This window comes from Dromiciops gliroides, chromosome 3, assembly GCF_019393635.1.
Source record: "Dromiciops gliroides isolate mDroGli1 chromosome 3, mDroGli1.pri, whole genome shotgun sequence".
NCBI lineage: Eukaryota > Metazoa > Chordata > Mammalia > Microbiotheria > Microbiotheriidae > Dromiciops > Dromiciops gliroides.
In genome coordinates, this window is record NC_057863.1 from 1511150 (window position 1) to 1539125 (window position 27976).

General features: G+C 60.5%; 1 protein-coding gene across 3 annotated transcripts in view; it reads right to left on the reverse strand.

The window, feature by feature from the left end:
* The window catches only part of SPNS2 (sphingolipid transporter 2), a 51070-nt gene extending 23563 nt beyond the window's left edge, over nucleotides 1–27507 (reverse strand). For 2 of the 3 annotated variants that reach the window (XR_006355651.1, XM_043994874.1), the window contains exons 1-3: nucleotides 26940–27507; nucleotides 14279–14344; nucleotides 2753–2889 (exon numbers count right to left, since the gene is read on the reverse strand). Coding sequence is in view for 2 of the 3 variants with exons in the window: in XM_043994874.1 (XP_043850809.1) it covers nucleotides 2753–2889; nucleotides 14279–14344; nucleotides 26940–27393 (657 nt within the window). In the remaining variant the exon portion in view is untranslated. The remainder of the gene's footprint in view (nucleotides 1–2752; nucleotides 2890–14278; nucleotides 14345–26939) is intronic. The other variant, XM_043994875.1, reaches the window with a different exon arrangement.
* Nucleotides 27508–27976: the final 469 nt, after the last annotated feature.

Here is a 27976-nt window from a genome sequence, read left to right on the forward strand (position 1 = left end):
GCTATAGGCAGGGAGACCCCACCCCCACCCCAGCCTGCTACTGCAACAGCCCATTGAGGGCAGAGGGGTGGCCACAGTGTGTGGAAACCGAGATGGATGGACCCGAGAGGACATGAAGGCAGAACTGACCAACCACACGGGCTGCAGACTGGACCTGGGTGGGAGAAGCTCCCACTGCCCCCCCCGTGACTCCCCAACCCTGCAGGGCTGCTGTCTGTGTCAATGGCCAGAGCTGCCATCCGGAGGTCACAGCCCTGCGAAGGACTGACTGACGTCATCGCTACCCTCACGGGACGCTGCGTGTGAGCGAAGCGGTGTGTAAACTGTTAGGTTTTCTAAAGATAGGAGGCGTGGGTGTGAACCCTGCCCAGGAGGCTTCGAGTGAACTGGAGGGAAGGGGACAGGGAAGAGGAGGACACTGCAGGGGCGGGGGTGGCTGAGAGTTGTCTTGGGGTGTCTGAAGACATCTCATAGGGGAAGAAAAACCAGCTCTATTCTGCTTGGCCCAAAGGGCAGAACTCCAGCCCGAGCAAGACAGCCCACACACGATTTCAGCTGATGTGAGGCACTGCCTTTATTGAACAGAAAAGAGAGTTGGGATGGCCTCCAAGTAGTGAGCTCCCCATCCTGGGAACTGCGCTGGGCTGGAGGAGCACCTACCACAGACCTCTCCACACTTTTTCTGCCAGGCCTTGGAGTTCTCACCTTAGAAGTACCCGGTCCCAAACCCCCGAGGTGGTTGGCTGCTTCATGCCAACCCTCCCTTTTAAGGAAGAGACCCAAGCCAGCCACTTTTCATTCTTGCCTCCCCTGGGCTCTGCTTCTGAGAGTCCAGCTAGACCTTCTCTACCGAGCCCCAGGGCAGGGATGATCCCGGACTCCTTACTAACTGCCTTTACTCAGCCCCTCCAGATCTGACTCAATGATTGCCCAAGAGGGCAGGGAGAACTCTGTGTAGCCACTTCCTGGAGGAGGAGGAAGAAGAGGAAGAAGGGGAGGGGAGAAGGGCAAGGGGCTGACAGGCAGAGAGCACAATGTGTGCCCAGTGAGGCCCAGAGGTCCCAATGAGCTGGGCAGGGGAGCCTTGCCCAGCTGGAAAGCAGAGGGAGGGTGGGCCCTTAACTGCCGCACTCTGTGGTGCTGATGGGGATGTGTGATGCCAGCATCCCCCTGTGCAGGGCCACACTGGTCACTGGGGGAAGCCCAGAAGAGCCAGGCCCTGAGCCAAGGCCATCCGGGCACCCTGGGCCCACAAAAAGGATGCTTCAGGCTGTGTCTGGCTGGGCCCGGGGGAGGCTGCGTGGGACCACCAGCTGTGCTGGGCATGGGCAGGAGCCTCCTATGCAGATGGTGGTGACTCTGGGGCCTGAGAAGCTGCCCCCCCCCAGGGGGCCCAGCTGGGCCCCTTTCTCCTCTTCTCCCTCCCCCGGCTTATTGCTCTTCCTATTCTCTCCAGCTACCTCATCCTCCTCAATTCTGCTCTGCCCTTCCCTCCCAGGGTGACGCTGGGCCTCACAGACTGACCATCTCACTGGGCCCAGACCTTGGCCCAAGTCAGGAGCCAGCCAGGACCTGGGGAGGCTGAGGGACAGGGGGCAAATGAAGCTGACAACGAATGTGGACAAAAGTGAGATGTTTCTGTCCAGAGTGGCCGAAGGCAGGCCTAGCCAAGGGCTGCCGGGATCCCCACACAAATCAGAGAACCGGGGCAGCTAGGTGGCGCAGTGGATAAAGCACCGGCCCTGGATTCAGGAGGACCTGAGTTCAAATCCGGCCTCAGACACTTGACACTTACTAGCTGTGTGACCCTGGACAAGTCACTTAACCCCCATTGCCCCGCAAAAATAAATAAACAAACAAACAAACAAACAAACAAATCAGAGAACCAGAGGATGGAAAAGGTGGGGGGGGGGGGGCGGATACCTGAGTGAGCAGCCCAGCCTCTGTCAGTGACAGGGAACTCACTACTACTCTTTCTTTTTTTTTCACTACTACTCTTAAGGCAACTCAGAGTGATGAGAAACCACTGAGACCCGATTTACCCCCAGTAAAATTCCACAATCAGCCCCATCCCAACAGTGGCCCAGGCCAAGTCCTGCCCTTGGGGCAGCTCTCAGACCCTCTGCTTTCGTTTCCTTGGGTTCCCTTAAGTTCACTCCTTATCAGATGGGAATTCCCCTCTTAGCTTGGCCAGGGGCATCCTGGGAGCCCAAGTAGCCCTATCCTCCCCCAGGCCAGATCCACACCCCTCCCCCTCCCTTCTCCTCCACAGAGGGAACAGGGAGAGAGGGAAGGAGGGGTCTGGGTCTGAAGTCCAGCCCTGGTTCTGGCCAGCTGGCCGAGTTCCTCCAGCTCTGAGAGGGACCCTCAGCTTCCCTCTGGGGCAGTCGAGGCTTGGGCTCACAGCAGGGACCCCTGACAGGAGTGCAAAGAGCCATCGAGCCAGCCAGAGCCTTCCCAAAGGCTCCCCCCACCCCACGCTAGCTGGAGTGTCCCCACGCACCCAGACACACCCATGCACACTCATGCACAACCCCCCTCCCATCCTCCCAGGCAGACACAGGATAGGGCCCTTCCTGGAGAAGAGAAGATGGGGAGAGGCTCCTGTGGGCAGGGCTGACCCTGGTTCTGCTGGGCCCCATGGGGCAGGACCAAGTCTCTGAGATGTCCCAGGAGAGCATGGATCCCCCGTCCCCCCAGGCAGTACAATGTGGGGAGGACAGCATGACGCCCCTCCTTCCCCCGGCCTCACCTGCTGTGTGATGAAGGAACTCGAGAAGGTGACTGCAGACCAGAAGAAGATCCCACAGCTCAGGATGACCTTCCTGTTGAAGCGGTCACCCAGATACCCAAAGATGGGGGCTGCCACCATGAAGCTGCAGATGAACACTGTGGAGCAAGAGCAGCCCGTGAGGTGGGAGGGGGCCCCCCAGACGGGCCCCACTAGCTTCCATTGGCTTCCCTTTCATTGCCAACCTAGCAGAACTTTCCCTGAGGCAAAAAGCCCCGAGGGGGCACTGGATGCTGCCCTGATTTGGCTGAAAACGTCCCGTTTCCCTCCTGGACCAAGCCGGGGCCGCTTTTCTCAAACAGGCCACGGCAGCCTGGAGACCAAGCCCAGATATGGCCAAGGGGAGGCTCTGTGAGACACATGCAGTGAGCAGAGGCTGGACCCGGGCTCTCCTGCTCCAGCCTGGCCTGGGTGGCTTGCACAGGCTCAGAGGCTGCCACAGGGTCTGAGGGTCCTCCCGCCCAGGCTGGACCGGGTGGAGGCCAAGGGCCCCCTCCCCTCTCACCCAGAGACCTCAGGGAGATCCAGAATGCCTGCCTGGGGCGTCTCACGAGAGCTAGGGTGAGGTCGCTATCGGCCATGGTCAAGACTTCCACCAGGACACTCCCTTCATGTTTCCCCCTTGGCCTGGCCTTGGGCTGGGGCCCCAGCAGATCAATTGCTCAGGGAAGATGGGAGAAGGAGGAGGAAGATGGTAGGAAGGGAGCCCCTGAGGGGGCCAGGACCCTTCCACACAAGGAAGCAGGTAGGGAGTGACTGAATACCCCCTGCTGCCACTCTCTGCAAACCCCCAGAGAGAGGGGAGAGGAGAGGGGAGGAGGAGCAGGAGGAGGAGGAGGATGGAGAGGAGGAGAAGGAGGAGGGAGGAGAGAAGGGGGAGGAGCAGCAGGAGGGGGAGGATGGAGGAGAGAAGGGGGAGGAGCAGTAGGAAAGGGGAGGAGAGAAGGGGAGGAGCAGCAGGAGGGGGAGAGGAGGGAGGAGGATGGGGAAGAGCAGCAGAAGGGGGGAGGAGGGAGGAGGATGGGGAGGAGCAGCAGGATGGGGGAGGAGGGAGGAGAGAAAGGGAGGGGGAGAGGAGGGAGGAGGATGGGGAAGAACAGCAGGAGGGGGAGGAGGGAGGAGGATGGGGAGGAGGGAGAAGAGAAGAGGGAGGAGCAGCAGGAGGGGGGAGGGGGAGGAGCAGGAAGAGGGAGGAGAGGGGAGGATGGGGAGGGGCAGGAGCAGGAGGGGAGGGAGGAGGAGGATGGGGAAGAGGAGCAGGAGGAGGGGAGGAGGGAGGACAGAAGGGAGGAGCAGCAGGAGTGGGGGAGGAAGGAGGAGGATGGGGAAGAGGAGCAAAGGGGGGAGGAGGGCCAGACCAACTCATCTGGAACAAAAGCTTGGACTAAGAAAGCATAAGGACCAGTGTCTGGGCACCTTGCCTGGGTTCTGAGTGACTTATTAACCAGGTGAAATGTGGCTTGTGCAGGCCCCACCCCAGAGGAACTGTCTCAAGGCCGGTGGGCCAAAGTCCAGAGCTGTGTGCTCTACCCACCAGGCTTGACTGCCCCTTGCCCCAGAATAGCTGAGCATTCAGCACGCTTCTCTCTCTGCCAGGTCAATGTGTCTTCCCAAGGGGACATTGGGGGCTGTCCCCTGACAGCTCACTGAGCAGCACTGAGGGGTCCCCTTCCGGTGGGTCCCCTGGCAGGGGAATCCCCTTCCGGCGGGCCCAGCAAGACAAGTCTGGGAGCCCCTGGGTGCCCAGCCTTAGATGGCCCAGGCCCTGTGGGGAGGTAGGCCAAGGAGAGGATGCAACCAGGCCTGGGGACCACTAGGAACAATGGAGCATGCTAAGGGAGGGGCTCTGTGCCACTGAAGGGGAAGCGCCATTTCTAGGGGCCCCAGGCCAGGCTCCCTTCAGCCACAAGGCTGCCTCCCCTCCTCTTCGGCTGCCCAGCCAGAGACCTGATGCCCTCATGACAGGGATAGGGAGGGAGATGCTCCTTGGAACACGCTGGGCTGCCCAAAGATGCCCACAGGCGCCCAGACACCCAGTTGCTTGCAGACGCCAGATGTCAGGCAGCGGCGTATCGGAGGATCCCAGCCCATCAGCCTCAGGTGGTCCACAACCCAGAAGTGCAGCCAGGTGACAAAGCCCCCTCCCCAAGCTTGGCTGTCCAGGCTGCAGACCCTCCTTCCGTGGACCACCCCTGGTCCCAGGAGCCAGTGGGCAACCCTGGGATGGGGGTGGGGAGTCTGGGGCTGGGAAACGCAGATGAGGCTGGAGCTGCCTGGAGGGGTTGGTGGCAGACAGACGGAGCCCAGCTGCCCCACAGGTCCTGTCCCTCCCCTCCCTTGCCCTCCTGCCTGAGGTGGCTGGCCTTTTCCTGCCCCGCCTGTGGGCAGAGCTGTTTTGGGCACAGCGCCAGAGCTTTCTAAAAACAAACAGACCCTCCACCAAGCATCCCCGAATGCCCTGGGAGACCCAGGAGAGACACCACCCTCCCCCTGCCTCCCCCAGGCATTCCGGGGCTGATCTGGGCCAGGAGGGGGCCAGGCAAAGGCATCCTAGGAATGGGGCCCGAGATGGGCCATTCCAATGCCAGGGGTGTCGGAGGAGCAGGCTGAGGGGAACAGCCTAATGGGGAAGGCGCAGGACTTGGGGTTAGGTCCCAACTGAGCCTCACTCTGCGGGGGATTCCTCCATCGCTGAACAAGAGGTTTGACACGCTCTGTGAACCTATCTGAGAGTGTGGCTTCGTCATACACCTCCCTCCCCCAGCTGCCCCCTTCTCTGACATCCTAGGCAAGAAGCCACTGGCCTCTGCTTGGAGCCCTTGGCTGGGGGCACCCCCTACCTCCACCTCCCCCAACACCTGCTTGGCTGCTCCAGAACTGAATTCAGCCAGGCACTGAACACCCACTCTGGTGGGACATGGGCCGTGGGCCATTGGGAGGGAGGCGGGGAGAGAGGGGATGGAGGAGACAGAGACAGAGACAGAAAAAGATTGGGAGAGAGGGAAAGACAGAGACGGTCATAGAGTGGAAGAGCAGGCGAGGACTGGGATCCCCCTCCAGAGTGGAATCCTCAGCACAGAGAGGCTGGCCCAGTCACACAGCACCAAGAACAGATGCCTCTTGTGCCTCAAAAGCCTGGAGTGCTCTCGTCCCCCTCCCCGCCCCCACCTCATGCTCCCCAAGTTCTTTCTGTGAAGCTGTTAGGAGCCGGCCAGAGATATTGACCCATTTCATAAATGTGAAAACAGAGGCCGGAGGCGAAGTAACCCGGCACCCCTCCCCCACTGCCACGCTTTCCAGGCTGCCCCCTCCCACTTTGTTCTCTTGGAACCTTTTTCTGACATTCTGGCCCTGACTCCCTCCCAACTCCCACCCAGCCTTCCCGAAGGAATGGATTTCCCAACATCTCTCACCGGACCCCCCCTGTGCTGGCTGACTGGACATTCAGTTTCCCGGGATATCCTTCCTCCTGATGAGAGGGAACCTCAATGAGGCCTGGAGAGCAGAAGGCTGGGCTGCCCAATGGAGGGGCCCCCTCAGGGCACAGGGCCCTGCTCCCCCTATCCATGGCTCCCTCCTGGAGACACTGGCCTGCACTTGGCCAGTCACCTGACAACCAAGGACAGAGGGCCTCCTGCAGCTGCCCGCCCCACCCAGGCCTGGCTGTACCTCCAGGCCTGACTGCCCCTTCCTCCACACCCAGGCCAGGGCACAGGACACCCTCTAGGGCAGAGTGCTGGGCACTCTCCACCATTCAGTCTTCTTCTCACCCACTGGCTTCTTCTGGCTGTAGTCAGTCTCCTGGGCCCACCCTGTCTGGGAGGCCAGATCTCCCCTGCCCTGCCCTACCCTGGCCTTCCCTGGGTGCCAGTGGAAGGCTTTACATCTCTGCCCATTAAATCATCCTCATTTGCTTGGGCCTTGGATTCTTTGGAGCAGGAAGGGACCTGAAGAAAGGGCAGCAGGAGTTCAGGCTCAGGGCCATGCTCCAGAAGCCCACACTCTCCCTACACCCTGGCTCTGTGGCATGAGACCCTGTTGGTTTAGGGTCAGCTGCAACCTGAAGCCAGAGGCGGTCCGGGCCCAAGACCTCAGGCTTTGGCCAGAAAGCCCAGCTGGGTCCCTCTGAGGACCCCTGCACATTGAAGGACCAACAAGCCGGACAACCTCAGGAGGTCTGGGAGACTTGGGCTGAAGTGAGGCCCTCAAGAGCCCCCTGCCCTGCACCCACAGGGCTTGGGACAGAGCTGAGGGGGGCAGGATCCCAGCAGGAGATGGTGGGGCTCTCTCCGCACACCCCCCCACCATGTGACAGAATGGGCTAGCCTGCTGGGGTTCTCTCAGCACCCCCTCCACCATGTGACAGAATGGGCTAGCCTACTGGGGCTCTCTCAGCACCCCCCCCACCATGTGACAGAATGGGCTAGCCTGCTGGGGCTCTCTCAGCACCCCCTCCATCATGTAACAGAATGGACTAGCCTGCTGGGGCTCTCTCAGCACCGCCCCCACCATGTGACAGAATGGGCTAGCCCACCTGGGTGGGGAGACTTCTAAAGGCAGCGCTGGCAAGTCTTTGTTTGCAAAGCACTTTGGGATCCCCCTCCCGTCCCCAGCCCCATGCCTCCCTTTTGCAGAAAAGAGGGCGGCCAGTGTGGGCGCTGCCCAGGTCTGGATGGGGAGAAGGGTGGTGACTCTGGGCATCTTCCCTGCCAAGGACTCCCACACAGCAGCCTCCAGATCCCAGGCCAGGTCTGCACCCAGGGATATTTTTAAAAAGTCCAGACTCAGTCCCCCAGAAACCACACGGTCATTTAGGAAAGGTCTGATCGCCTCCCGGCCCCCACGCCTCCAGCTCGGTTTCCTCAGGGGCAGATCCGGACACATATGCCCTGGACCACAGCCCCTCCTGCCACCCCCAGGGAAGGAGCAGCTTCCAGCAGGACCCAGGCCAAAAACCCAGGCTAAAAACAGGATCGGCCCCAGGCTTAGGAAGCTCTGCAGGAAGCAGTCACCTCCCTGGACGTTCACAACCACACAGGACAGCCCCGCACATACTACCTCCTCCTTTCAAACCTTCCTCTCAGGCCCCATCAGCCCCCCAGGACCCCTCCAGGACTCCTGTGAAGGGGGCGTCCCTCTGACCTCCCACGGCTCCCTCAGGGCATAGGCTGTCTTGTCTTGTCTTTTTCAACAAGTGTTTATTTCTCAGTCCAATAAACAAATATGAAGGACCTGTTTTGTACCAGGCACAGTGCTAGGCACTTTATAAACATGATCTCATTTGGTCTTCACAACAGCCCTGTGAGGTAGTGCTGCTATTATTCTCATGTTATAATTGAGGAAACTGAGGCAGGCAGAGGTTAAATGACTTGCTCAGGGTCACACAGCTACTAAACGTCTGAAGCCACATTGGAACTCAGGACCAGCTCTAGCCACTAGGCCATCAGGGACCCAAGTACAGAGGTCCAAGCTGAAGGAGAGCCTCTGTAAGGGACAAGTCCCCTCTATTGCACCTGCCCTGCATTCCTGGCCACCCTGTTTCTGAATAAGGCTGCCCTGGCTCCCCACCATCCCTGACAAGTAGGCATCTCTCTGGCTACCGCCTGCAGCCCTCCAGGAAGGCAGGGGCCTGGGGTGAGGCGGAGGGTGGGTCAAAGACGTCCACTCCCATCCCACCGGCCACAGGGCAGGGGTGGGGAGTGACAGCTGGCCAGAGCCTAAGGATGCCCTTCCCCTCCTTCCTTCCCCCAGCAGCCCCTGGCAAAGGGGGCGGGCAGAGACTACTCAGCCTTCCTGCCTTGGCTCCCCACCTGTTTCTACTTTCCCCAGAGCTGCTGGTCGGCCCGCCGGCCTGCCTGCTGGGCCCCCTGCCTGCCCAACAGCTGCTGACTCGGGGAAGCCTTTTGATCTGGGCGCCCGAAGCCCTGCTTAGCCCTTATCAGGCCCAGGGAGACACAAAGAGGTTCCATCAAGGAGATGAGGGCACTAGCCCCAGGTCACCAGTGAATCGGGCCCCAGAACAGGCTGGACTGCCTGCCAGGCAGCCCAATTTGGGGGAGTGTAGACAGGGAGGCTGCCAAGATCTACAGTGGGTCCCAGAGGGCATGGGGTGGCAGCTGCCACGGTCCCGGGGGCAGGAGTGGACAACTTCAGGCCCTCCCTCTGTACCACCCCCACAAGGGGTCCATCCTCTGCTTGGAGCTCCCCAGGGAGCTGGGAGAGCCCAGCCCCACCTTGGATAGCTCCCATGGTGAAGGGTTTCGTCCTGAAATGAGCCCAGATCTGCCTGCCTACAAGTTCTGCTGGAGCCAAACCTTTGGCCACTTCTTGGCCCTTGGCATATTGAAAGTCATCTCTCACATCCTCCAGAAGACTTATTACACCCCCCACCCCCCACACTTGCTGTTACAGCCCAGCTTCACTCGGAAGCCTAGGCACCTCTGTGCAGTGTGACTGCCCCTCGGTTCAAGTGTGCCCCCCTCACGGGGCTGTGTGTAAAAGGCTGGCTCAGCTACGGCCAGCAGTACCCCATTATTGTTAGTGTCTCCCAGCCCTTCACCCCGCCCCCCTCGCCCCCGGCTCCCTCGAGGGTCTGTCAATGACCTCCCTAAACAAAGCTCCCAGAACTGGCTCCCCCTCCCCATGGGCTCTGCCCAGGCCCGCTCGGATCTACCCGACGACCACATCACATGCATGACTCACAGGGACCTCACCCATAAAACTCCATAAACCGCTAGCTGCCACAGCCCTTGCCTTGAGTACTTGATTGGGGAACTTTCCTGCCTCAGGACTCTACACTGATCCCCATTAAAGGCCTTCTCCTTAGAGCTGCTCCAACATTCTTTGACAGGTCCAACTTCATCCCATCATCAGAAAATCTAAGAAGCTCTCGGTCAGCACCTTTATCCAAGTTACCCAAAAAACAGATGTCTGCACCACCACCCTCCGTCAGTACCCCATGGTCGAGCCCAGCCACTCAAATGGGCCCAAACCCACATCCCCAGCCGGTCATCTTGCCCACAAGAGTATCCTGAAAGCCTGTCAAATGCCTTGCCCCACGGTCAAAGCCCAGTCTGGCATGATTGATTCTTCAGGAACCCATGCTGGTTCACCAGGATCACCAAGTTCTTTTGTCAGTCCATCTTTCCTCTTCTTTGGCATCACTCCACCTCCAATTCCCTCCACCCCCAGTTCTTTCCCAAGCCTACCCTCTCCTCCCTGCCTGCTTCTGACCCCTTGGTAAATCAGTTCAATTCAACAGTGTTCCCAAGTCTCCTCCCATGCTTGATAGAGGGCTGATGCCACCTTGCCAAAAGCTGCCCCCCCCATATGCCTTCCAACATCTGCTTCCCTTCACTCCTAGTCACCTGCTGCTGAGCTGAGATGGAGAAAATCACAAAACCATCCAGACTGGCCCTTTCCTCCCCCCTCCTATTCAGACCTTCCCTTCTCTCTTCGGTCTTTCCTGGCAGCTGATACTTCTGAGCCACATCAGAGGGTGCACCACCCCCCATCCTTTTTGCTCTTTTTTTTTTGTGGGGCAACGGGGGTTAAGTGACTTGCCCAGGGTCACACACCTGGTAAGTGTCAAGTGTCTGAAGCCAGATTTGAATTCAGATCCTCCTGAATCCAGGGCCAGGGCTTTACCCACTGCGCCACCTAGCTGCCCCCTTTGCTCATTTTTAACTGAAGACACTGAGGCCATTCGCCCCAAAGCTTCTGCCCCTCCCTTCCCCCACCTTCACTTTTAGTCTGACGAATTCCAAGATGGCCCTTCTGCTCATCCCCTCCCAGGGGTGTGCTGGGAAGACCTTCTAACAAGTGGCTCTCCAGAAAAAAGGAGTGGAAAGGATTCACTCACTAGTGTGATCGGCATTGTTACCAGCATTTCCCATCAGCCCCTTTTTGTGTCATTCTCCACTTGCGGTACCCCAGAGCTGGAGCGCTGGCCCCTGGCCTAGACAGCCCATGAAACAATACATCAAGCTCAGGCTTAGTGTGTGTGGAATTCCAAGTGTAAATGCTCAGCTCAAAATATTTTACACTCGGCTCTGAGCTGGCACAGACTGGCTCCAACACAACCCTGGCTTCATTCCATTCCCACGCTTGAGATCAACCCTCCCTCTCTAATGTTCTCTGCCTACTGGCTACTTCCTCACTGCCTACAAACACACCTGTCCCATACACATTCTGGGCCTGTCTTTTAAAAATCTGATTTTGTCAATGAGAATTTACAGCAAATACAGTGAGAGCAGGAGAGTGAGAGACAGAGAGAGGAGAGACAGAGACAGAGAAACACAGAGAGAGAAACAGAGAGAGGAAAAAGCAAGGGGGTAGAGAATAGAGAAGAGGAAAGGAGAGGAAGAGAAAGAAAAGAGGGGAGGGGAGGAAAAGGGGAGGAGAGAGGAGGGAGAGGGAGAGGGAGACAGAGACAGAGAGACAGAGAACAAGAGAACAAGAGAGAGAGCTTGCTTCTGCAGAAAGCCAGCCAAACAGCTGAAGCTAGCTTACAACTCTAGGTGGCCCACTCTATACCACCGTCTCTTCTGGCTGGTCAGCCTGTAGTATATTCTCTTGCCTTTGATCCCCACCCAAGGGCTGCCCACAGAGCTTCCCTATTGGGGGCATGCATTTCCACACAGAGATACACCATGTGGCCTCTAGTGGCTCTCTATCACACTTGTTCCTCCTCAGGAAGGCCCAGCCCCCAGCATCTTCCCAGTGGCCGCAAGCAGGGCTCTTTTTCCCAGTGTGGTCCCCCAGTCCCCTGCATTGCCCGTTTTGTCCCCTGGGCTCCTCCTGTGTCCAAACTCCTGACCTGGGGTGCACGCCCTGTGCCTTCTGGCCACAGTGGGCCTCCATCCCTATCTTTCACCGTCCCTAGTGTGAGCCCCCAGCCCCTGCCTGGTTGGTGTCCCTCAGCACACTCTCAGTAGCTTTCCCCAAAGGTTCCTCCCAGTGAGACCACCTCTCATTGCCCACTTTGCCCCCTCCCCATCCTTTCAGAACCAGCTCCCACCCCTTCCCCCAGGGGAGCCAGGGCCAAGGCCAGTGCCCACGGATACTCGCTGCCTGAGTCAGCAGGACCGTGCCCCTTGGCCCTGGTGGGGCCACATGCTTTGGAGCTGCTGGGCTGCCAGACGGGCAGGGCCAGGGCAGTCGGGGAAGGGATGTGTCACGGGTAGTCCTGAGATCCTCACCCTAACCCTGGGCAGTCATCAGGAGATCTCGGCACCACTTACCGCCGTCATTACCCTCATTAGCTAATTAACACCCTGCAGAACTGGAGACAGGCAGGCAGGGAAGCTGGACCACTTTGCTGTGCCAGGCCGGGGCTCAGGGCTGGTGGATGCTGCCACCCACCTTCCCTGTGCAGGCTCGCTCCATCCCACAGGGAGTGGGGGGGGGTGATCCAGAGGCGCCAGGCCCTGGGACCCGCCTTGAACCTTGCCAGAGAGGGCCCCAGGCAGCTGCTGGGTGGGAGTCACTGGCTCCAGAGGCCCACAGGAGGTTACCTAACTCTGATTAGCCAACAGGGCCCGGGGCCCCACCCGCTGACCACCGGCAGGCTGCCAGCTCTGCCTAGGAACCGAGGACACAAACACTGGGTGGTTGTCAGGTGGCCACTAGCCACGCACTGCTCAGGAAATACGTGTCCGTCATGGCGTGACCTTGGGCCAGTCTCTTCCTCTGCTCAGGCTTCCTCAGTGTCCTCAGTACAGTCCCGGGGCGGGATTGCTGGCTCCCAAATTCCTTCCATTCACATCTGGCCCCCCAGAGGGCTGGCCCCTTTCCCCGCCCCCTCTTCTATAGCCAGGGAAGCTTTCCGCTTCAGGGTCCCCCTCTGCCCAAAGCCGGAGTTGGGCTGCCCCCAGGAACTCAGAGGGAAGAAAGAGGGGGCTACTCCGGCCAGCCGAGGGGACAGACAGGGGACAGTCCTGTGGACTGGACTCAGCGCCTCTCGGGGCCAAAGCAGGCCGAGGGCACTTAGTCAGGAACACCCCATGGATCACTCTGACTTGTGGGGTCAGATTGAGGGCTGATGGGAAACCTGTCAGGCAGGTTCTGGGCCATTCCCAGCTGTGTGGGCGGGAGGGGAGTCCCAGCCTGAAGAATTCGCACCCGGGCCAGTCTCCCTCCCTCCAAGGCTCCCGTGGCCACCACGTGACCTCCAGAAGCCAAACCCTGGAAGGGCTGAGCTAGCGGGAGACTTTGAGACCCTCTCGTCCCCTCCCCCCACCCTGTCTCACAGAGAGTAAGAGTGAATCCCGCTGGTTGGCAGCCCCAAGGCTCCCCCGACCAGGCGCACAAAGCCTTCCCTGCCCTCGTCTGGGCCCTTCTTTCAGCCCCTTGGCCAGACTGAGGTAGGCTGACCCTGGGGCTCCGAGGGTGCCCAGAAAAGGCTCCCCTGCGCTCTGATGGACGTCAGGATGCCAGACTCAGGCCCCATCGTGGGCTCTCCCAGGCGGGAGCCCATGCCACAAGGCCGCCCCTCCCCCCAAGAAGACAGTTGCTCTCCTGGCTGAATCTGGAGCCCCGGCCGGCCCAGAAGAACAAGGTGCTTCCCAGATGCTCAGACCCAGGGATGCCTGCCCTTAGGGAGTGCCAGTCTAGCCAGGCAGAGCTAACTCTGCCAGGGAGCAGAGAATGGGATGGAATGGGGGTGGGGCTGCCCAGGCCAGTGTGAGCTATGGAAGGTCAGGGAGGAAGGAGCTCAAAGCTACTGGGCCATCTCAGGTGCCTTCCCTCCCCACCCCAGGGCCCCTCTTTCCCTGTGCCCCTCCCCATGAAATGTCGGTTCCCAGAGGGCCAGGGCCGCTTGACATATCATATGGGGCAGGCTACCCCCACACACACACACACACATAGGTGGAGGGCAACGATTTCCTTGGGAAGGCCAGACTTGCTTTGGTTCTGCCTTCCTAATGGGTTCCGGTGACAAGCAGCTGGCCCCCCTGGGGCCGCCCCTGACACAAATCGCTCCATACCCCAGCCTCAGACTTCCCATCTGTGCAAAGGTTGCACTTCTCCCACTCCCCACATCACAAGGTCGATGTAAGGAAGATGCTTCCCAGAAAGCTTTTCTCCGAGCCCACTGAAGAGGCCAGAGCTGGTCACCAAGTCCTACCACTTCATTTTACAGATCAGGAAACTGAGGCAGCCCCACCACCCACCCACAGGCCAAGCCTCTCTCCCTGGCACCAGGCCTATCTTTGCTGCTGGCGCCTGCTGAGGGTGGTCCCTCTCCGCCCTTCCCTCCCAGAGTGGCTGCACTGCCTAAGCGCTGGCCCTCCTGGGCACCCTCAGCCCCGAGTCCAACCTGTTTGCCTGGATTCTTCACCTCCCACCATCCCCACCCCATCTCGGCTCGTAGGCCCAGACCCGGAAGGCCCTGCTGGCCCCAGGCCCTCGGACTGCCCGGGACCTCCTGGGGAACCTCTTGTCACACAGACCTTAGATTGTCAGGGGAGGGAGGAGGAGCCTTACCTGACTGTAGCAGGCCAGCCCCTCGGTCCTTGACTCCAAAGTGCTGCTGAATGTCCAGGAGAACGCCTGGGGGAAGGGAAGAGGCTTCAGGTGGGGCCAACAGGACAGAGAGCCCGATTGGGGAAGGATGGGGCGGTGGGCGGGAGGGCCGAAGGGAGCTGGCGTGGGACGGGGACATCTCCCCCCCCCCCCCCCGGTAGACCGATTATAGCGGGCACAGCCCCCACCCCCCCCGCCCCACCCCCCACCCCCACCCCCCCGCAGGCCGGCTCCCATCCAATTCTGCCAGGTCCTTCCTGCCCTCATCCACTCAATGCCTCAGGCATCCACTCACTTAACTACCCAGGACGCACACCCTTCTGGGCCTCGTGGGGTCCGAGGCCTGCAGGCTGACAACCCCGAGGGCCGGGGTTGCCCCACCATCAGAAGGTGTCGATGGTTCAGGGCCTGGGACAGGGCAGGTCAATAAGGTTGGGGAGGGGGAGACATAAAGGGGGGAGGGTGTCCAGTCGAGGGGCCAATACCCTGCAGACATCAGAGCCATCGGTACAAGAGCATGTGTGTGGTGTGTGTGGTGTGTGGAGCGGGGTGCCCATCGGCTGGGGAACTCTGTCGTGGGGTCCCGAGGAGCCCTGAGGTGTGATGGAGAGGGAGCCTCCAGGGAAGGTGTCCGGGCTGGGGCACAGGCCAGGTACTCTCTGCCTTGCTTTCCACCCTTGGCTCCCCGCCCCCTCCCCCATCCCCTTTGCACCCTCTACAAGCTTTTCCCGACCCTCCCGGCACTGCCGTGCCCCCAGGTCTCCCCGGAGCTATGGGCTATCATGGTATCTAGAATAAGAGGCAGCTGGGTGGCACAGTGGATAGAGTGGGTCTGGAATTGGGCAGCCTCAGACGTTTACTAGCTATGACACTGTGGACAAGTCATTTAACCTTTGTTTGCCTCAGTTTCCTTACCAGATGCTTCTCAAGGTGGTTGTGAAAACCGCCTGAGAGCCCATCTGTAAAGCACTTAGCATGCATCATGGCACTCAGTAGGCACTATCGAGATGTTAGCTAGGGCCATCCTTGTGGCCTAACTGTACTTCCCTCTGGGAGGGCAGGCTCTGCCTCTGGTGTTCGGGGCCCCACTCATTGTCTGGGAGGAGGCTCTCACCTCTGCCCCAGCCTCCCTCCCACCATGGGGAGGGGAACAGTATGAGGTTTGGGGGGCATCACAAAGGAGCTTCACTTTGGAAGAAGTTGGGTTCAGTCAGAGCCCTGGCTGGCTCAGGGCTGATGCTGCAAATAAGTTAGTCTTGTTTTCCGACCCGTTGGACAGGAAGTTCCCTGAGGGTAGGGCTAAGCTGACCCAGCCAGAGCACACCTGGGGACGTCCCAGGTATGTAGGGCAGCCAAGACTTGGCATTTCTCCAGGGGAGGAAATGAAAGCCCCCAGGCCTTCAGAGCCAGCCATGGCCCCAAGAGGCCCGGGTCTCTTGGCTGCTGACCACTGTCGCCCAGAGGACGGCAGGGAGGGCCACCAGCAGCCCCACACCGGCCCTGAGGATGCTGTCGCTAGCAGAACCATAGTGAGATGCTGCTGCCGCCGCTGCTGATGTTAAGGAAGCTGGAAGCAGGGGAGCCAGTGGAGGATCCGGAGCATGGGGACAACCTGGTAAGGGTCAGCAGCCACTGACCGGCTCTGCCAAGAAGCGTGTCCTTGTTGAATGGCTCTTGGGGAAGGAGGAGAAGGTGGAGGGGGCCTACCTGAGCACCCTGCAAGGTCTGATGCCCTCCTGCTGTGACCCTGCTAGACTGGGAACACCCTGAGGGCAGGGCCCGGGCTCCACAGAGCCTGGGGATCTCTTTCCCAGCATGAACAGGTGCTTAATGCAGGCACCTCAAGTTCAACTGATCCCTTTCTCCAGACATGGGTCAGGCTAGGTCACCTCTCATTCTCCAATTCTGTCCCACTGTTTCAGCTGCCTTTGTTCAGACCATACCCCATACCTGAGCTAAGCTCCCCTGTTTTTGCCCCAAGTTCTCCTCTCCTCCTCAGGTGTTCTCTTCTTCATGAAGTGACCCCCTCCCAAAACGGCTCCTCCCCTTCCAGGCCTTTGTGCTGCCCCCAGACCCTTGTTAATCCACCATAAACACTGGGGGGACAGGGTACAATGTCTGGCCTGTCATTCAGTCACCTAAGTGTCCAGTGAAAGCCTGAGTCCCCAGGATAACAAACTCCACTCTACCCATCTGCTCTGTCCCGGGACCCAGCACAGAACCTGGCAGACACTGGCCCCTTCTATGGGCGGACAGGGGACCCTCTGTGGAGGCTGCTGGGCACAGCTGAGGAAGCAGCAGGGGCTGGGCTCCTGAGCACTGTGGCCTCTCCACACCCAGGCCCAGCCACCACAAGGCCCACCCAGGAAAAGTGTGTGGCACCTCTCAGATGAGTTTCAGCCACAAGGCAGTCGGGGGTGGGGAGGTGGGGGGGGGGAGAGTTGGCCACTTGGGAAGCCGGCCAGGGGCTCTGCCCCACACCCACATTCCCTTCCCCAGCTTGGGCCCCTTCTGCCCATCTGGGAGACCTGAGCCACAGACGGGCAAAAGAGTGATGGCCACCTCCAGTCTAGCAGGGTCCAGAATAGTCCTGGCTCCTCGGATTCCTACCCAGCACCTGCCCTGACTGCCCAGCCCTGGGCACAGAGAAGGAGACCTTTGACCATGGTACTTCCAGGAAGCTCCCAGGCCTGCTGAGGACACGAGTGACCTGGGCAAACCTGGGCACAGGGGCCAGGATAGGAAGCCCCCAGAGGAAGGGGGAGGAAGGTAGTCTGGGGCAGGAGGAAGGGCAGGGGCTCCCCCTTGGGGGCCCGAGTAGGGGCAGAAGCAGGAGGAGGTGGGGCTGGGTCACAAAGCCAGGTCCTGGCCCCGCCCCCCGCCCCACCCCGGGGCCAGCCTTCTGCACCGCCCCCCCCCCCCTTCCCTCGCTTCTAGAAGGAGAAATGGGAACCTGGTGCCGACCAGCCTCAGACTCCAGTCCATGCTCCCTGGCATTCAAAGCTTTCTCAAGGCTCAGTCTTCCCTGGGTCCTCTCCGGGTTATGGCCCCTAAATGAGCTTTGTTCACACTCCTGCCCCTGCGATGAAGGCCCAGCTCAGGTGTCTCTTCTCTGGCCTCCCACCGTGGCCTTCTCGGGGCCCCACCTGCTTCCCAGACTCCCAGGGATCTGTGGTCAGACCCCAGCCCCACCTTCCCGCATGCAGGAGCCCTGATATGGTCAGTTTGCAGCCCCTGATTGGCCAGCCCTGGAGCCCACCCAGAGCTGGGCAGAGGAGCAGGTCAGGCTGGGGCCAGAGGCATCCCTCCTGGCCCCATCCCAGGCCCAGACACCTCCCCAGGCAGCTGGGCCCTCCCTCTCTGTCAGGGAAAGGGCGCTGGTCCTCTGAATTATAGCTCTGCCAACCCCTACAATCTGGGAGGAATGAGGTGGGGGGAGCCAGGAGCAGGGCCATAATCACGGCCTTTTAACCCTTGCCGTGCCAGCACCAAGGGCCTGTGGGTGGCCACCCTTGGCTCCAGGCCTGGTCTTCCCTGGGGAGAGGCACAGAGGCCACTCTGACTGAGGCCTCCTCGGGTCTCACCCCTCCAAGCCTCAGTTCTTCCTCCTGTCGTCAGGGACAGACGCTGGGAGAGTGCGGTCCCTGTCCTGCCTCTCCCATGAGCTTCCTGAGAACTGTAGGGCCCCAACGAGTGAGAGAATGTGGGGGATGGTCAGTGAGAAGGGGATGGAGCGGGGGGGGGGGGCAGGAGGCAGAAGGGGCGCTGTCCCTAGTGGGGGACCTGCCTTCCCAGTCCTGGAGCACCATCCCATTGGCCACCTCTGCCAGTGGGCTTGGAGGACAGAAAGAGCCCTCCCACCCACACAAGGCTGATCTGGGACTGAGGTGGCTGCATAGTCTAAGGGCAGATTACAGCCAGGCTGACCCACCCTACCCAGGAGGGGCAGGGAGGCTAGCTGCCCGCCCCCTCGGCCCCAGGCGGGATGTGGGATATGAACACTCCCTGTCCTCAGAGGGTCGGTGTTCTCCTGGGAAATCCCAAAGCTACACGTGTGAAAGGGGAGGAGGAATTCCAAGAGAGAAGCGGAGGGAGAGAAGGAGCTTCAGGCAGGGGGGACAGCCTGTGTAAAAGTGTGGCAGGAGAAGATGGGACATAGACATGAGGGAGTTCTTGGGACCCCCAGCCCTACCTGACTGACCAGGCAGGAGGGGTTTACACAGTGTCTGCTGACTGGAATGGACCTAGGCTCCCAAGGGCCCAGCTCATACACATTCACCCGCTAAGCCTCTCCGGGCCTCAGTCTTTGCCATCTGGAAAATGGGCATCCCAATTCCTGCTCCGCCTGCCCCAATCTTGTGATAACTGGTGGTGGAAACAAGGCAGGGCAGGGACTGGGGCTGAACACAGGCGGCTTTGGTCTCTCTCCCCCATCCCCCAAGGAAGGCAGGTTCCCCGGCTCTAAATGATGGAGGAAGCTGCCCATTTCCCTGGAAACTGTGAGAAGGTTATTTAGCACCCATCATGGGGCCTCCAGAAAGAGAGGAGACAGAGAAGGAAGCCGCAGCCTCGGTCTTGGGAGGGGGGGCGGCCACCACCAGCCCCCACAAGGATGGACCTCAGGGCCTGCTTTGAGCAGAAAAACACCAAAGCTGGACAGTTGGGTGTCCTGGGTCCAGATGGGTGAGGTGGGAAGTGCTCTCTGGCCCCCAACTACCCCGCCTCAACTCTGGGCCTCTGGAGGGGAAAGGGGGAGGGGGAGGAGAAAGCCCCAGTGTGGTCCCCGGGGGTGAAACTACAGAGTGGCTTTCTTAGCCCAAACCATCAGCCTGTCCATCCCTGCCCCCCTCCTTTTGTCCCCTCCTCCCTCTGAGGGCTGCTCTGAGGACAGACCTTGATCCCAGGGCCTACTGAGGGGCTAGGAGCCCCAGATTCCTCCCCTGTGTCCTGACTCATGACAGATGACCAACTCTCCCAGAGTGCCTGAGCAGGGGGCAAGGATGGATGGGGCAGCAAGTGCCCCCGCCCCCGCCCCCAGCTGCTTTCAGGCCTCCTCACCTTAGTGGGAGGGCTGGATGGTGGGGGGAGTGGGGGAGAAAGAAAGCAAAGCTCATTTCTGTAAAGCAACCCCTTTAGGCCAGGCGGGGTGGGCTGGGTCGAGGCAGAGGCTCAGGGAGGCAGAGGCTGTTTGTGGTTATAACATATCATTTGGGGCAGCGCTTCCTGGAACTGGGATCCCTTGGAACAAACCAGGGCCCCTCTGGGCTCAGCTCCCTGGCCCAGCCACAGCCTGAGCTTGGCCCTCAGGGGCAGGGGGTGGGGCAGGGAAGGGAGGAGGAAGGCTGAGGACCGTTCACAGGAGCCTGACCCTCCCTCTGCCTGGGCCCAGGAAGGAGGCCAGTGTCATATGGGGGGGGCGCTGCTGGCCCCTACCCCCTTCCCTTTTCCTCCCCCATGCCATCAAAGCCTCTATCCCTCTGACTCAGGGCCAGACAGGCTGGCAGGCAGGCCCACTAGTGACCTGAAGAAGGGCCTGACTGTGCCCAGTGCCAGGTAGATAAAGATCAGGTGTGGGCCTGGCCTCAAAGCACTTATCCTCAGGAGGAGAGGGTCCCTAGCGCTAGAGTGAGTGAGTGAGTGAGGGGCAACTAGGGGGTACTATACTGGATAAAGCACCAGCCCCGGAGTCAGGAGGACCTGAGTTCAAATCCGGCCTCAGACACTTGACACTAGCTATGTGACCCTGGGCAAGTCACTTAACCCTCATTGCCCCACAAAAACAAATAATAATAAAAATAGAGTGAGATGGGCAGGAGGGAAGGATCCAAGAGAGGAGGCCTGGGGGATGGGGGGACAGGCTCTGGAGGAGAAGGAGGAGGAAGCCACAGAGCTGGGAGCTGAAGGGAAGACTCTAAAGAAGCCAAGACCTTGGGAGGAGTTCATTCCCGGCCCAAATGGCTTAGAACAGGGCTTCTCCGACCTGGTCTCCTCGAGACCCTTTCGGCAGACATTTCTACACAATCCTGGGTATGTAGGTGTATGAAATAGGTAGACAACCTATTACCGTTGCTAAATTGTTTACACCCCCCACATTCAGTTACGTGACCCCGTACGGAGTCTTGACCCACGGTGTAAGAAGCTTTGGCCTAGAGGAGGCAGAACACTGGTTTAGCAAACAGAGAGCCTAGGTTTAGATCCTACCTTAGACACTTATTATCTGTCAGGCTTTGGGCAAGGCTCCCTAGGCGTCAGTTTTTAAACCTCTGAAATGAGACAGCCTTTGCTACCAGTGCAACCCCTCTTAGATCTAGAATTCTAAAGAAGCAGGAGGGAGAATAGGTGGTGAGAGGTCTGGCTGTCCTGGGGTGACAAGCAGGTAGTGAGAGGTCTGGCTGCCTTGGAATAGCAGGCATGAGGCTCTAGATTTGAGAAAGACTTTTAAAAGTATTTTTTAAACCTCTCCTCCCCACTAAAGGAAACAGGGCCCTGTGTATTATCCCTAGATAAAAGCCATGTGAGATGCCCCCTGAAATTCGAGTGGAGTCAGGAAGTAGAAGCGGGAGAGAGAAGACTTTAACCAAGCCGAGGATTCTGAATTGAACCTGCAAGGCAGGAGGGAGCTATTGGAGGCTGCTGAGCAGGGGAGGGACACGACTGCATGAGCCTTCAAGAGGCTGCCAGTTTGGCAGCCACATGACTTGCTTCTCGGAGGACAAGGTCACTCTTCCTTGGAGTGATCGGCGCTGGGAGCATTACCTTCTCCAATCATGGAAGGCCCATCACTGCTCCCGTTTTACTGAGGAAGAAAGCAAGGTTCAGAGAGGCCCCCTGACTCCCCCAGCTCAGAGGCAGGCCTTCAAGCCAGGCCTTCCAAGGCTTGGAGCAGCTTGATGGGGCAGCTCCTGCTTGGGGAACTGGTCTGATGGGTAGAGTGAGGCACATTACCCTCCCTCCCGCTCATCCATAAGGGACTTCAGGCCTGGCTGTGGACTGGGCTGGTGGAGTGCCCCCTGACAGCCCAGAGAAGCAATGGAGGCTGCACCGGGCCCTTGTGTGACTGTCTCTCTCCCGTCAGCACTGCCTCCATCTCTTCACCTATAAAAGGACCTTGCAGGGCCTTCCCTGAGCCTGTCGTCTGAATATGATACAAAGTGACCCAGCCCAGACAGAAGGAGACCCATTGGCAGTCCCAGATGAGAGAGGGGGGCTGATGTTTCAAAGAAGGGGAGGGATGGGGCAGATAAAGAGGGAATTCACTCGTCACTGGCTTCCCTGCCATGGGGGGGGGCGGGGGCTGGGGGGGAGAGATGAACTGCTCTGTTCCATGAGCTTTCAGCTCAGAGACGTCCAGCTCTGAATCACTGGCCAACAAGCAACTCGGCTGATGTCTCTCTGCCCTGCCCCTCCCCGCCTCCCTCCAAACGGGCCCAAGCTGGACTCCACCAAGGAAATGAAGTGATCACACAACCAGGAACTGTGCAAAAGGAAATGAGGGGGGCAGTCAATGAGGGGCCCCCACAGGCCAACATGGGGAGGGAGGAGGGATAGTAAGCAGCCTTTCCCCAGAGCAAGAGGTCTAACCCTAACCCTAGGGCCCAGCGGCCAGCTCCCACTGAGCCCTCTCCCTGGCACTAGGACACATTGGGGGACTCCCAGGACACCTCCCTTCGACTAAGTAGAGACTCTGATTGAGTGGCTGGCTTCTCTTTCTTGCAGGTTTCATTATTATTAGACCTGGTTAAAGTCCTGAGTGCTAGCAGGGAGGGCCCAGTCTGCCTGGAGCCCAGCTTTGTGCCTTCCCCAGGGGTGAGAGGCCGGCCCCCTCCCCTCTGGCAAAGGCTCCTGGGATCCTGCTGGCTCTTGAGTAAGCTCCTGGCCTCCCTCCTCCCTCTAGGGCCCTGAACATTTGTGGGGCCTGAGGTCCACTCAGCAGCCACCACAGGTCCGTACAGAAGTGGGTCTGTAGTCTCTGGGGGGCAGATGTGAAGCGATTTGGGGTGCCCACCAACTAGGCAACCGGGGGACCCAGAGAAGCAGCACTGGAGCCAAGCCCGGAAGCAAGGCCGAGACAGGGAGGCAATGGGACCCATGGGGACAGCCTGGACAAAGGCCTGGAGGCAGGCAATGGATTGTCAGGGCCTGAGATCCCTGAGTCAGAGCCTAGGCCCCATGAGGCAGAACAAGCCTGGAAAGATGGGCTGGAACCAGAGAGTGAAAGGCCAACTGTGGACAAGGTGGAGCAGTGGGCAGCATACTGGCAGCCCTGTGTGGGCAGGTCCCTTCTCCTCTCTCTGCCTCAGTGTCCTCATCTGTAAAATGGGGGTCCTGGGGCTGGAGTTGGGGAAAGGGACTCTCCTTGGTTGCCCAGCACTGGCCTGGCTCCCACAACCTCAAGGGGCTTTCTTTTGGAGTGGCTGCTTGGCCCTGTTCTGTGCCCGTCGTGCCCCTCTCTCGCAGCCTTGGCAGTGAGCCTTCCCCAGGGCCACTTAGCCCTACTCCACCCCAGCTTCTCCTAAGGAGCCCTCCCAGAGGAGGCTCCATCCCTTGGACTGGGTCAGCTAATGAGCCCTCCCACATCCCTTGTCGGTCTGCTGTTCCAGGCAAAGGAAAGGAGGCCTGGAGCCACTGAGTCACAGGGCAAGGCCCTGTTGTCCAGAGGGCCAGTAACTTCCTCTTCCCAGCGCAGGGGGCCAACAGTCAGAGCCCTGCCCCCCCACCCCCCCCAAAGCAAGCCCTCAGAGACAGGAGAGGATCGTCTGGTACCAGGGATGGAAGGGATGGAACAGACCCAGACCGAACAACCTTCCACCTCCCCAGCTGGGTCAAGGCTCACACTGATCTTGCCCCCAACTGCCCAAGGAATAAGGGGAGGAGGAAGCTTCAAGCTGCCCCTCAGGGCCACTTCCCTGGAGCCCTTCAGCTCAGTGCCCCGTTCTAGACTCGCTGTGGGGAATCAGAGGCCTGGAGAAGCCCAAAGCCAGGCTAGGCAGGAGCGCCAAGGAAGCCAAGGGGACCAAAGCATGGAGATGCCCAGGCTGACTGTGGCTCATGGTCAGGTGGATGACAGAGCTCAGAACAGGTGGGGGGGGGCTGGGGCAGGCAAGGAAGTCTTCCTGGGCTGAGGTCATAGTTTCACTGGGCTCTGGCTCAGCTGGGCACCTCAGAGGCCTGGCTGTGTGCACACTCACACACACACATATGCACACCTTCCAATACACACATACACACACCTTACATACACTCACACAGATGCACACCTAACACACAGACACACACAGACACACACACACATATGCACACCTTACAATACACACATACACACACCTTACATACACTCACACAGATGCACACCTAACACACAGACACACACAGACACACACACATATGCACACCTTACAATACACACATACACACACCTTACATACACTCACACAGATGCACACCTAACACACAGACACGCACACCTTACACATACGCACACACATACCTAACACACTCACATACATATGCAACTCACACACAGACACGAGCACACACACATACACACACCTAACACATACATACATACACACACCTTACACATACACACACCTTACACATACTCACACATATGCACACACACTCACCCCCACAGACATTGACACATATACACATATACACACCTCACATATATACTCACACGCTCACTCACACACATATATACACCTCACACATGCTCACACCCACATATACACACCAATACACACACTCACACACAAATACACATTCACACACCCACATATACACTCACACCCCTCCCACATACACACATATACACGCCTCACACCCCCACACGCACACACATACACACATATACACACCTCACACCCCCCCACGCACACACAAACACAAACACATAGAGGCCTGCTCAATGTCAGGAACCTGAAGCAGCCCCTGGGGGTATCGAGGCTCCCCTTTATTCTAGAGTCATCCTCCAAACGCTCCTGCTTGTCTTGGGGTTCAGGGCCGGGGACCTGCAAGGGGTTTGTCTTCCCAAGTCGAGTGCGACTCAGCAGCCCCACCAGCTAAGAAAGGACAGTTGTTTAGCGGGGAGAAGCTTAGGGCAAGAGGTCTTGAAGGGAGCTCATGGGAAGCTCCTGCCAGGCCCTGCCTCAGAGGATGGGGGAGTAGGGAGGCATCCGCCAGGGTTTGGGCAGAACCCACCTTCCTCTCTGTTGCCCTGTCACTTCTCCTCTCACCAGCTCCCAGGAGGCAGGACAGCATCCCAGGGGGCACACGGTGGAGTGCCCATGTCTCCCTCCTGTGCCAAGTGCCAGGAAGGCCTCCCACAACCCCTCCCTGTGCCCAGGGAAGGGGCCCCCAGATCCTGGCTGTCATTACTTCCAAGGTGCCTGCAGCTAAACATGAACTTCCCTGCCCCTGCCCTCCCCTGCTATTCCCCTCTAGGTCCCTTCTACCCCCCTGTCTTTCCTGGGTGCAGGCTCCAGAAGCTGGGCCAGGCCTGAGGCTCTGTGGTCCCTTCCCGCTTCTCCTGCCAGGCCTGGCTCCTCCCAATTAGAAAGCCTGCACTAATTGCTCCCTGCTTGACAGGATTCAATTAAGAGTCTCCAAGGGACTGAGTGTATGAGGCAGCTCTCAGGTGGAGGCAGGGCACCTGATCAGGCTCCTGCACACAGGGCTCAGCAGAGGTGGGTCAAGTCCTCCAAGGGAGCCCACACAAATGGGCTTCCAGGCCCTGCCCTCTGGGAGGAAAGGGAAGTGTGCCACCCAGCTGCGTGGCCCTCGGGAGAGCTGTCCCCGTGTGGCCCCCTAAGCCAGGCTCTCAACATGTGTCCAAGAATAAGCAGGGCCTCGGGAAGGGACCTTGGGAAGGTGGCTCAGTCTTTCTCTTGCCTGGGGAGGGGGGAGGCTGTGTGCCAAACGGGCCCCCAAATTCTACAGGCTCCTCTCCTTGAGGACACTGAGTCACAGGACTGGGGAACTGTGAGGGACATGAGAGGCTACCCTGCTCCACCACAATAGACCCAGAGACTCCTCCCAAAGAGGCCAGGGGCTTGTCCCAAATCACACAGGCACCAGGTGGCATCTGTCTGTGTCTAGGGGGATGGGGCCCGCCTGCCAACCTCCAGCATTTCACTGCCCCCCCCCCAGTTCTTAGGACATCCCTGAACTCTCTCATGACCCCTTGGGCATGAGCACTAGCACATACACACACACACTCACACATGCTCACACACACTCACACGCACACACATACACACGCACACTCACACACACCCCAAGCAGCGCAGACAGGAATGTGGTCCTGTGTGTGCCAGCCAGACAAAAGGGCCCAAAGTCCAGTTCTCCTCCGGGAGAACTCCGGCCCAGCCGGCGCCGCCGCTGCGCACCTGTCCTCCCAGACCCCAGCTGCAGGGGCCGCAGAGGCTGCCGGGGCTGCAGAAAGGGCGGCCCGGTTCCTGCCGCAGCAGGCTTCCCGGCCTCTCCAGTCCCCGCTGGCTAGCTTAGGCCCGCTCCCATGGTCGCCACTGCGGGCCCATTTACCAAGTGGAAGCAGAACAGGGGTCAGACAGGGAGCCATCACTGCCCCCGGCCTCCACCCCAGGAGCTCCGCAGGCGCCTTATCGATCTCTCCAACCTAAGCAAGAGGCAGCCTCGGCCAAGCCCCCTGTGCCGAGCTGGAAATCAAACAGGGCCCCCTCCCCCATCAGCCTCGAGAGCGGCGCGGGGGAAGCCCCCGGGGCTGGGATTCAGCCCCAATTTGGGCTGTTCGTCCATTCCCTTCCCAAGGAGGTCCCAGGAGGAGGGGCTGGGGTGCGGGTGGTCGGAGATGCAGAGGGTGGGGGGAGCCCCCGCTCCTCCCGGTCTTGGTGTTGGTGCCGGAGGTTTTGCGTGTGCCTGCGTGTGTGCGCGCGCCTGTGTATGCCAGTGTGCGGGTACGGATTGCTGAAGGGGGTGCGGGGGGGGGGAGGGCGCTGCAGGACCCAGACGATTGCAAAGACCAGAGGCAGAGGTGGCGGTGGGCGGGGGGGGCAGTCCCAGGAGCCCCCGTGAGGCGGCAGCAGTGGCGGCGGCAACAGCAGACCCCACCCCTCTCCCCGCATCTGCAGCCTGGGTGATCCTTTTGTCAGCCCCGCGCACACCCGGCGCACTCACACTCACACACACAGGCGCGCGCGCACACACACATACAGACATTCATATTCACATGCACACACACACACACACACGCGCGCGCACACACGCACCCGCACCCCGCAAGCACCCCAGCACAGCTGCATCCCAGCTCGTTTGCTCCCGGCGGGGGGTGGGGAAAGGGGATGGAGACCGCCAGGACCAGGGCCAGAGCCAGAGCCAGAGCCAGTGCCTAGGCCAGCACCGGCTGTGGGGGTGGGAGGGTGGGGGTAAGGGTGGGGGGGGAGCGGCGGCTTTCGGGCTCTGGGGGAGAGAAACGGAGCGGGGGGGGTGGTGGAGATAGGGGGTTGGGGGGGGAGAAGAAAAAGGAGAAGTGGGCCCAGACCCAGACAGACAGAGGCGGGGGTGGGAGGGGGGTGTAGAGGAAGCGGCTCAAGGACCCAGCTGGCCGGAGCGGGCGGGGCGAGGGGAGCAGACAGCACCTTACCTGCCACGGTGTACCTGTCCAGGTAGTTGAGGACGTTGCCCACGCTGAGGATGGCGGCGGCGGCCACTCGCGCACGGCCCAGGCGGGGCTTGGGCTGCGAGCCGCCGGGGACCGGGCCCTTGGAGGCCGTCGGGGCGCCGACCTCTGGACAGGCGGGGACGGTGGTGGGTCCGGGCCCGGGGGGCGCCCGCTGCACGCTTCCCGACAGCGTCTGCACCTCGTCGTGGGGCCAGCAGCCGCCCTCGGCCCTGGGCCCAGCCCCGGCCCCGCCGCAGCGCCGGCCCCGGCCCGGCCCCCCGCCAGCCCAGCTCCTGCCTCGGCCCCGGTCGCGGCGATGCTGCTCCAGATCCGGGCCGGCCGCCGCCACCGCCACCGCCGCGTCCTCCTCCTCCTCCTCCGCGCAGCCCGCCGCCCCGCCGCTGCCCGCCGCCGAGCCGCCCTCCAGGCACATCATGCCCGGCCGCGGGGGCCTTGGGGGCCGTCGGGCGGGGGGCAGGAGGCAGGGGGCCGGCAGGGTGCCCGGAGGCGCGGGGCGGGCAGGGGAGCCGGCCGGGAGCTCGACGGGGCGCGCCGGCCGCGGCCGAGGACGTCGGGGCCCGGGCAGGATCAGCGAGGCTCGGGCTGCCGGGGGAGCCCCAGCGGCCGCGAAGGCAGCGGCAGCGGCATGCCGCCCGGGCCCTGCTCCGCGGCGCTCCCGGATCCTCGCTCCGTCCGTGCTCTCTCGCGGTCTGGCCGACCGGCCGTGCCCCCGTCCGTCCGCCCGCCCGCGTACCGTGCGCCCGAGCCGCTGCTGGCCGAGCTGAGCCCCAGCGCGGGGAAGGCGGCAGGGAGGCGGGCAGGGGCGGGGGCACAGACGGCGGCCGGGACCGCCTCTACGCGCGCCGCGGCCAATGATTGCCAGCCCCGGCTTCCCCGCCCCGCCCGACTGGGGAGGGAGAGGGAGAGGAAGGGGGAGGAGAGGGGAAAGGGGGCGGGGTGACACTGCTTCCCCCAGCCTCAGCCGGCAGCAGCCCTAGTTTCCCTCGGCTGCAGTGGGC